Source organism: Prenolepis imparis, unplaced genomic scaffold (genome assembly GCF_030444845.1).
Source record: "Prenolepis imparis isolate NDT839.2.m4 unplaced genomic scaffold, iyPreImpa1.0 SCAF_16, whole genome shotgun sequence".
NCBI lineage: Eukaryota > Metazoa > Arthropoda > Insecta > Hymenoptera > Formicidae > Prenolepis > Prenolepis imparis.
In genome coordinates this window covers 2,112,124-2,122,246 of record NW_028141174.1, presented here as the reverse complement: position 1 = coordinate 2,122,246, position 10,123 = coordinate 2,112,124, and the positions used below count along the sequence as shown (strand labels likewise).

The window sequence follows — 10,123 nt, the reverse complement described above, 5'->3', positions numbered from 1 at the left end:
ATATAATTACGACGATTACGCACAAGAGATGCGAGAAAGAATACGAGCTACCAATCAACAGGCAAGGGAACATCTAAAGGATAAGAAAATTAAAGCCAAACAACAATACGATAAAGAAACAAAAATAACAAAATTTAGAGTAGGCGACAAGGTACTGGTCTACGACGAGACGTTACGACGAGGACGATCAAAGAAACCCGAATCATTATGGACCGGACCATACGTCATACTCGAAAGGAACTCAGACGTAAATTATACAATAAAAAAAGGAAGAAAGACTATACGTATACACGCAAATAAACTCAAACAATTTATAGAAGCATAAACGAACTGTATTATTACAGGATGCTTACTTGCTGGAACAGCAAGGTACTCGCAAGGCCCCACGACGACAAGGATCGCCCATATAAAATACACGAATTTATTCACAACCCAGGCCTACATTTTGAAAAAATCGGAAAATTACATTATACCGAAGGAACATGGAAACTTGTAATTAAATTAAACTTAGAAGAACTAATGCAAAGGTACGAACAAATAGAAGAATACGTACAACAGCACCAACTGAAATGCGACACACTGAAGTTCCACGTTCAGTATCAAAAGGACGCATGTACTAGCTTCGAGACCATCACAAATAAAGAAGCTAAATATCTGAAGAACCTCATGACACAAATCCAAACGGTTTACAGACCGCCGACTAACAAACGTCGAGGATTAATAAACGGAATAGGAACAATAGCGAAAACATTATTTGGAACGATGGACGCAGAAGATGAGGAACATATCAACCAACAACTCGAGCTACTAAACGACAACCAACAAACGATGCAGCATGCAATAAAAACCCAATTAAAGGTAGTAAACGCAACAATAGCACACATAGAAACGTTAGAAAATATAGTTCAACGAAACGAAAATCTATTACGCAAACAAGTACAGGCATTTTTCGAACGCGAAGACATTTCTGAACATTTTGCGATAACCACTGCGGTCATTACAGAACTAATACGCGACGCAGAAAATGTACTAGATTACCTGACACACATACAAAAAGAAATAATACAACTAAAATTAATGCCGGTAGATATAATAACCGCGCATTTAAAGGAAGCGGTACACCAAATACCGCAAGGTTCATATTTCCCGTTCTCAATACATGCCGAGAATTGGTTACAAATAGAAAAATACATGACAGTAAGCGCATATTGCGATAAAACAAAAATTTTCACCATCCTTCATTTTCCGCTAATAACAAAACCTACGTACGATATCATAAGAGTAGTAGCGCTCCCTATTCCGGACCATAACGCGATAATGTCAAGCACAGAAATAACAAACGAACTACTCGCGTTAAATAAGGAAACGCTAACATACGTACTAATAACAGAAAACGTGTTAGAAAAGTGTAAAAGGAACAACTACGATTATATATGTCTAAAGACACATCCAATATACCGTATAAACGCGAACGCCCCGTGCGAAATACAAATGTACGAACAGCGACAACAGTATCATAATAATTGTAAAATAAAGCGAACTATTGAAAGAAAAGCAGTCTGGATCGCATTACACCAGCCAGGCACTTGGTTATATTCAACCACCACTGACCTGCAAGTAATTATACAATGCAACGGACAACATGAGTACAGAGAAACAATAAGAAATACGGGACAAATAACACTACAAGGAAAATGCAAATTGACAACCACAGAAATGACGATACAAACAAGAAACACAGTTTTCGAAACAGAAACGGAAACGTACCTACCAGAATTAAACATAACACTATTACGCGATCTCAAAACTAACAACAATATAACGTTAACAGACGTCACAGAACACGAAACTGAATTAACAGAATTAAGAGCCAAATTACACACGATAAATAATAACTTGGAAAACAATGAGCAAAGGTTTTTCACCAAAAAATACTTTCTATACCCAATGGCAACCAACGGAATAATCCTTACCGTAGTAATAGCAATAATAATTTATATAACAAAAAAAACCAGGAAAACCGTATACAAACCTACAACAATACCAAGACCAAAACCAATATTAAAACGTAGTCTAAGCACGCGATATTAGAAGTAAGAACAAAAATTGTAAAGCATTGTAAATATCGCTATAGAACTAAGAAAACTACGTGCCTCGTTTTCTTTTCTAACGGGGGAGGGATGTTATAGCCCTAAAAGCTATAACTATAATTATTAAAATCACTTAATATAATTATTATTATTTTGTATATATTACACAAAAATAAGTAAGACGCATGCTTGCAAAAGCGCTGAGGCAATAAGAATTTCGACAAGCATACGAAATCCGAAAAACGAGACTAACGCTGAGTAAGCACTGCGCTAATTAAGAAATTACCAAAATCGCAAGCAAAGCGTTCCATTAACCTCCTTCGCTTGCGACTAGTAACCCAATTATTAGATATAAAAAGGACCCTAAGACAACTCTCGAGGTCCCAGTCAAGCTGCAGTAAAGCGCAAGTACGTTAATAACAAACCACGACACGATTGTGAACAAGTGATCTACGCAACAACTGTGTAAGCATACTTTAATTTGCGTCATCCCAAGACGCTCATATACTTTGTACAACTGACTATTTATTTTAAATATATTGTGAAACCACAAACGGAAGTGAAATTCCCCCTGACGTTCCCGAGCTTCCTAGTTCTAATTCGGTAACGATCCCTTAACTATCCTGTGCTTCACAAGGGCATAACAATTGACTTAGACCACCGCGTATACCCCGTTCAATAAACATAACCATGTCGATATCGGTAAGCAATTCAAACGTAATATTTGTATGTTTTAGCATCGCGTCCCATGTATATACCCGGGAAGAGTATAATAATACGCAGGATCGAGTCCGTAACTCGCGATGCAAGTGTCGCGAAAGTTTTCAAAAATATCTGCTAATAACAAGACATCAGTTTTTAAGTATAAATCGCTATATTCGCCTAGAGTTCGAAGGGAGAATCGATTCCAGACGTTCTCAGCGTGCGCGTAATCGCTCTCGGATACAGTGTCACCGGTCAAAGAACTGTAAAACGATTCGCGCGGCGGTAAACGCGTGTCCTGCAGCTTGTCCACGCAGTCAATTTACTCGTACGGACAGACACCTTTTCGCGTCAATAATTCGAAATTGTGAGCGGATAATGCGGAAAAATTGAAACGTAAAATTTTTAACTTATTCTTATCGAGAAAAGATGCTAATTTGTCAAGACTAGCACTGAGAAATTTGTATGAATCGATGAATCGTAATTTTATGCAAGCTTTCCGATCTTTGTCGTCGTCGTCGGTACTATTGACAGTCTTTGTAAATGAAATGTATTTTTCTTTTGTTATTGGAAGCACATCTACACGTCCTTCGTATGCGGTAGCTATTTCTTTTATGATAAAATGTGCGTCGTAACCGGATAGATTGTGGAAAACTACAGGAATGACATAAGAATCTTTGTAATTTAGATTACAGTTTGAGTTGGGACTCCTGTATCGCCCAGTTAGATGACAATGATCGCGTACTCGATTATCGTCCGGCGCAAACGGTTTTTCACAAATGTGACATTGCGTGGCGCTATGAAATTTTTCCCACTCGTCTGATGTTAAATTTATCATGGGGACATTATCAGACAAAATACCCTTTATGCGATACGCTAATTCCTCGAGTTTGTTGACGAACCACGCGACACAATCGGCACCGCGATAAGATCGGTATGCGGATAATGTTTCATCATACGAGCATTGCACATAGTACCCAACGCTAAATACCTCGTGATGTTGATCGTATGACACGTGTTCCGATGTCTTCCTCAGCACACACTCCAAGTCGGCATACACCATGAATGGAAGCCGCTCTTTTCTGTTGTAGTTGTCGAAGCCGAGCCACTTATCTTTATCGCTTGGTAACCGGATAGCGCAGTCGTTCATTTCTTCACAGTCTACCGTATGTGCCTGCAACTTGTCCTCTGATCCGAAATAATGCAAGCATCTGTGAAAAAAAAATTACAATTTTATTTACAATTTTATTTACAATTATATATAATTTACAATAAATATACGTACCGATCACAGATATATTTTTTACCATTGTGTTTGCTCAGTTGCGAGCTTACGAGGCGAGACAGATTTTTGATATACGCGAAATGTCCAACGTTGTCGTCCTCCTCCTCCACGTACAGCAAATTCACATGTTTTTCTCTTTTCCGATCGGCGAGTCGTATCGAAAGAATTGATAATACCTTCTTCCTCTCGATGCCGTAGACGTTGATTGAGATATCGTTTACATGTTCAAACTTTTTTATTTGATTCAACGTTATCGGAAACTCAATGTTTTGTAAATTTAGACCGTTGTATAGTGCGGATATGAAGATGTTCTCTCAGTATATTTTTCAGCGGGGTACAGAGCGGCCACCACTGATCACGCGAAACACGCATTATCCGTTGATCGCACATTAATTACCGCTCTCTTCGTCATAATTTCTCGCGGTAATTTAATATGACATCCTGCGCGCATAAGATTGCACTTGCTGACGTTGACCGTAAGATCGTGGATTCGTGACAATGCCCATCCGCTATCACGTTCCTGAAACTCTTCGAGAGACGTCAATATGGTTTCGATGACGTGCCGCTCATACCACTCGCGTAAATCGGACGTGCTAAAGAATTCATAATTTCTCGTGTTAATACTTTTGTTGGCCCGCTCATCACCTGTCACAAACTCACCGTTGAACACTATATTTACTTTTACACAGTTGTGTATTTTTATAACGTCTTGCACTTGCTCGAGTACTATAGCATCTTCCAAAAATTGTCGCGGTTCGATATAGTCTGCGTTAATCACCGCACCGGTCAGTATACGATTTTCAAACGCGGTATCGATCTCTCGCCAAACGAGTCTTCCCGCGTTATTGTCGCCACTGTAATTACCACCACTGGATATAAATTGTCTCTGCAATCGAGTTTTTGCACCCTCGAGTCGCGCGATTCTAGCAACCAAAGATTGTCTATATTCAATCGAGAGTCGCGGACGCTTGACACGGCTGTTTTCTTCGAGCAGTTTGATAAATTCCTCGCAGCGCAGCGCCCATTCAAAATACTCGCCCAAGGTGGCGATTTGATGGGACCGCTCCAACAGGTCGCGTTCAGTCTGCTCGATGTTTTCCATTTTTCCACACTTTTTAAAATCACGTTCTCTAGAGCACTTGCACCCGCTATACTTTTTTTTTCGATCGACGTATCTGTGCGCTTGCAAATTACGTACTATGGTTTGAAGTGGCAGCAGTCCTTATTATATTTCTTCTAATCATTTCTTCCCCTTCATGATTAACGGATTATTTAATTACATATCAGAAAGGTGATCTCCCTTCATCACGTTGTCGCTTTTGACACAGAGCGGCCGGACATCGGCGCTCATTTTTGTTTATAAAAATTCAAGCGGCCGGACATCGGCGCTCCCTAAACAATGAGAAAGAATTCCACTTAGGGGGAGGGGAAAGGTACCGCAAAGGCTGCCGAATATCGGCGCGTAATGCAACACGGTCTTTTACCGCGAAAAAAACACGTGTCCCGACGTGTTCATTGCGATAAGCGCGACCCCCCAAGATCCCCTCAGATTGAGGAGGGGAGGTACCGCGTGGGTGGCCGAATGTCGGCAAAATTATCGCAAAATAATTCTTCCTAAACAATGAGGAAGAAACGTCACATATGGGAAGGGGAGGGGGAGGGCGAAAGTACCGCCAAAGCGCGTCGCCTTATGGGGGAGGGGAGGGGAAGTACCGCGAGGGCGGCCGAATATCGGCGCTCACTTAGCGGTGTTTTGTTTATAATAAAACATGTTAGATAATTCAAAGTAATACAATACGCTGTTTTGTTTATGAAAAACAATACGCGATAAGCGTCTCCCGCACAGCGATAAGCGCCCCCGCCCCGCGTGACGTCATCCCCCCTCGCCAATAAGATCTCCCCCGCCCCGCGTGACGTCATACCCCTCGCCATGGAGAACCCCCCCGCCCCGCGCCCCCCTCGGAGCCCCGTGGGTTAGAACTCTCCTTGTATTCCTACTTATTTTATTTTATATAAATTATTTAAAAATAACGAGTTGAGACATATTAAAATTTATGTAAGTCGTATGCTAATTAATTACGCTGCATAAATTATAATAATGATATAATCTCTTTCGCTTTTTTCCTTCTCATCCTCTTTCTTAGGTTATGAGCATGCATGCATGCGACGCAAAAATTTACGTAAGTCGTAGATGTAAGTAACGCACAATTTTTGGCGTGTCATAAAAACGTGCTACAATCGTTACTTTCGATTGTAGCACGTTTCTACGACATACGCCAAATCTTGTGCGTTACTTACATCTACGATTTACGTAAATTGTTGCGTCGCATGTGCTCATAACCTAAGAAAGAGAATGTTCTCATACCCTTATTCTGTTAAAAATGTAAGAAAAACATTTTAATTAAGAAGATGCATTTTTGTAGCACGAAGCGAGGGCAGTAAACTGATGGCGACGACGACGACGACGACGACGACGATGCCGACGGCGATGACGACGGCGACTAATTCTAATAAGACGACAACAATTACGACGAGGACGGCAGCGACGACGATGGCGACGTCGCCGTCGGCATGTCGTCATCGTCGTCGTCGCAGCCGTTGGTCCAGGACAACAGGACAAGCACGACAGGAGGACGACAAAATGTAAAAAAAGTAAGTTTTACGTAACTACATTCGCACATATAGACATATACTAACGTCTAGTTTATTATATTATTATTATTTGCAATTCACATATTAATTTAATGTGTGATTTACAAATGATATAATATATTGAACTACGCATCAATTACTACACACATACATACATATATATATATCTACGTTACAAGTGTCTCATGTATGCATATGTATAAAAAGTGCATAAACATATTTAGATACACAGATTTAGATTTTGCAGAGATTTTACGTAACTACATAAACACATATACACATATATTAACGTCTAGTTTATTATATTATTATTATTTGCAATTCACATGTTAATTTAATGTGTGATATGCAAATGATATAATATATTGAACTACGCATCAATTACTACACACATCATACATATATATATCTACATATGTATATGTGTATGTATGTATATGTGTATGTATGTACATGTGTAGTAATTGATGCGTAGTTCAATATATTATATCATTTGCATATCACACATTAAATTAACATGTGAATTGCAAATAATAATAATATAATAAACTAGACGTTAATATATGTGTGTGTTTATGTAGTTACGTAAAATCTCTGCAAAATCTAAATCTGTGTATCTAAATATGTTTATGCACTTTTTATACATATGCAAACATGAGACACTTTTAACGTAGATATATATATGTATGTATGTGTAGTAATTGATGCGTAGTTCAATATATTATATCATTTGCATATCACACATTGTTCAAGATTGCAATAATCTATTCGCTTTAATTTTTCGTTATTATATTTAATTGATTGCAATAATCTATTCGCTTTAATATTTCGTTATTATATTTAATTTTATAGCTGTTATTATTTCGCGGTCAAATAAATAGAAGAAAAAAGTTCACCTAGCTAGGAATACGTAGGTAATAAATTATTGAGGCAATTAAAATGTCAACAACAAATAACAAATACGCAACGGATACCGCACTGAGTCACAACTACCGACGTCGCGAAAGACATGCGCAAACTATTCACGTGACTCCCAAGGGCCAATCGATAGAACAATCGATTGCCTCGCGCATGTCAGGCCCGTGCCTAATCCGCGCGGATCGCGAGGCAGCCAATGGCGCTAGGCGCCCTTGCGTCACCTCAACAACTCAAATTTTGCTGTAAATTAATTGGCGCATGGTGACGTGAAGGGCTCCAGCACCGAGAGGATAAAAGAAGCGCCGACAAAAGTTTTGGCGCCTTATCTCAGTATATCGCAGTCAAACCGCATATCGCATCTCCGCTTATTATTAAAACCGCAAATTCGTTGACGACCGCCGCTTACCATTGTACTTTGATTTTGACCACTCACTCTGAAACTTGATTAATTTTGTGTATTAGTATTGTGCATGTATAATTTTTGTTAACCAGTCAATTTAATTTGATTAAACGTTGATACATAAAAACCTGACTTATTTTCTACGCGAGGCGCGTTCTCGAACATATTTTTGGTCCTTCGAGCCGGATCGCGTCGTCGCGCCGGCACCCGCAAGTTCGTGAGCGTGACTTTTCGAGTGAAGTGAGTGTCCGCCAAAGTCGAGTGCGAGCATCAATGATGGATGTGGCCACGCTGATTGACTCTCAACGCGAGATCCAAGTCCGCATCTCACGCTCGGTGGAGTACCTCAGGAAACTGGGCAACGCCAACATCACCGCCAGTGCCGTCACCACACGCACCAGAATCGTCGATCAGTTGTGGACGAAATTTGAGGCTCAACATGACCTCATTCGCGCGGCCCTGAAAGACAAATTTATTGAAAGCGATTATGTCAAATCAGAGCTGCATGAAGATACAGAGAACCTCTCCGTGGCGCAGCGGAGCCTGCTGGATGGCTACGCCGAACTATTCCGGGAGCCGCTCGTGCGTCCAACTCACGATGTCGCATCGAAGTCCTCGCTGCCGCGCATCAAGGTGCCGCCATTCTCGGGCACCTATGCTGATTGGCCATCCTTCCGAGATCTCTTCCTCTCCGTCGTCGGGGACAATGCGTCGATTTCAAACATCGAGCGTTTTCACCACCTCCGCTCAAGTGTGACAGGGCAGGCTGAAAAATTAATTCGATCATTGCCTGTCACCGGTGATAATTATGATCGTGCTTGGGCAATGCTATGCAAACACTACGACAACAAGAGGGAAATTATCCGTTCCAACTTTGCCACGTTCATGGCCGTGCCAAAGATGAAGGGAGATACCGCCGATGAGCTGAGCCGCATTCACAACGCCGTCACCACCGCCGTCAACGCACAGGAGAGCATCGGTCGTCCAATCAACACTCACGGGATGGACCTCTTTAATCACCTGGTCGCTGAATTATTTGACTCGACCACTCGCCTGGAGTGGGAGTCGTCCACTTCAGGGTCCGCCGAACCGCCACAACACGAGACACTTCTCGACTTCATTAGCCGACGGATTCTGACCCTCAACGCCGCACGACCAAAGGGTGTCCCCAAGAACTCAGGAGACGGTTCGCGGGCCGCCAAATCACACGTCGCGAAGCAAGGATCAACTTCACCACAATGCGCACTGTGCCACGAGAAACACGCACTGATGACGTGCCGCGACTTCAAGGCCAAGACCGCTGTCGAACGGAGAACGTTTGTTGAAACAAACAAACTATGCTTCAATTGCCTGGGAAATCACTTTCTCTCACGATGCCAGTCGAAGAAGAACTGTCTGTCTTGCAACGCACGTCACCACACCATGCTGCACGGCGCACAACCAGCACCTTCACCGGCTGCGGCAACCACATCTGCCAACGCACTAACCACTACACTGGCCACTAGGCATCAGAGTGACGATCGAAAAGCCATCCTCCTGGCAACTGCACGCGTGAATATCGCCGACCGACATGGATCGCCTCACGCCGTGCGAGCACTGATCGACCAAGGCTCCGAATTGTCCATCATATCGGAGACCCTGGCTCAACGACTGCGTCTGCCTCGATCCTATTCGGAGCTGTCTATCTTTGGCATCGGAGGAGCTCGTCCAGGGTCTACTCGCGGCAAGGTCACACTGAACATCAGCTCGAATGTGACCACCGCCGAGTTCTCTGTGGTGGCGTACGTGCTGCCGCGCCTCTCCATCGAACAAGGTCCCGCCTCAAGGGATAGACACTGCTGGCCTCACATTCAAGGTCTCCAGCTGGCTGACCCGCGCTTTCTGGACGACGACCCAGCGGAGCTACTCCTGGGAGCAGAAGTCTGCTCCCTCATCATCGAGGAAGGAGTGCGCAAGGGCGGACCGGAGATGCCAATCGCCCAGCGAACCATCTGTCCGGGGGCTCCAATGCAGCAGCAACCGACGGTCCCCGTCGCACGTTCCAGTGCACCGCCGACCACGACCTAGCCGACCTGG

General features: G+C 42.5%; 2 protein-coding genes across 2 annotated transcripts; one reads left to right on the top strand and one right to left on the bottom strand.

Moving 5' to 3' along the window:
• Positions 1-1,034: 1,034 nt before the first annotated feature.
• LOC145946417 (uncharacterized) lies at positions 1,035-5,428 on the bottom strand. The gene is made up of 4 exons (XM_083056038.1): positions 5,358-5,428; positions 4,078-4,212; positions 3,608-4,003; positions 1,035-1,038 (listed from the first exon to the last, which is right to left on the bottom strand). Exons 1-4 carry the CDS (start codon positions 5,426-5,428, stop codon positions 1,035-1,037), a joined length of 606 nt encoding a protein of 201 aa, XP_082912164.1.
• A 2,895-nt stretch (positions 5,429-8,323) lies between these two features.
• On the top strand, positions 8,324-10,114 carry LOC145946416 (uncharacterized). Its single transcript, XM_083056037.1, has one exon. It carries the CDS (start codon positions 8,324-8,326, stop codon positions 10,112-10,114), a length of 1,791 nt encoding a protein of 596 aa, XP_082912163.1.
• The last annotated feature ends 9 nt before the right edge of the window (positions 10,115-10,123 follow it).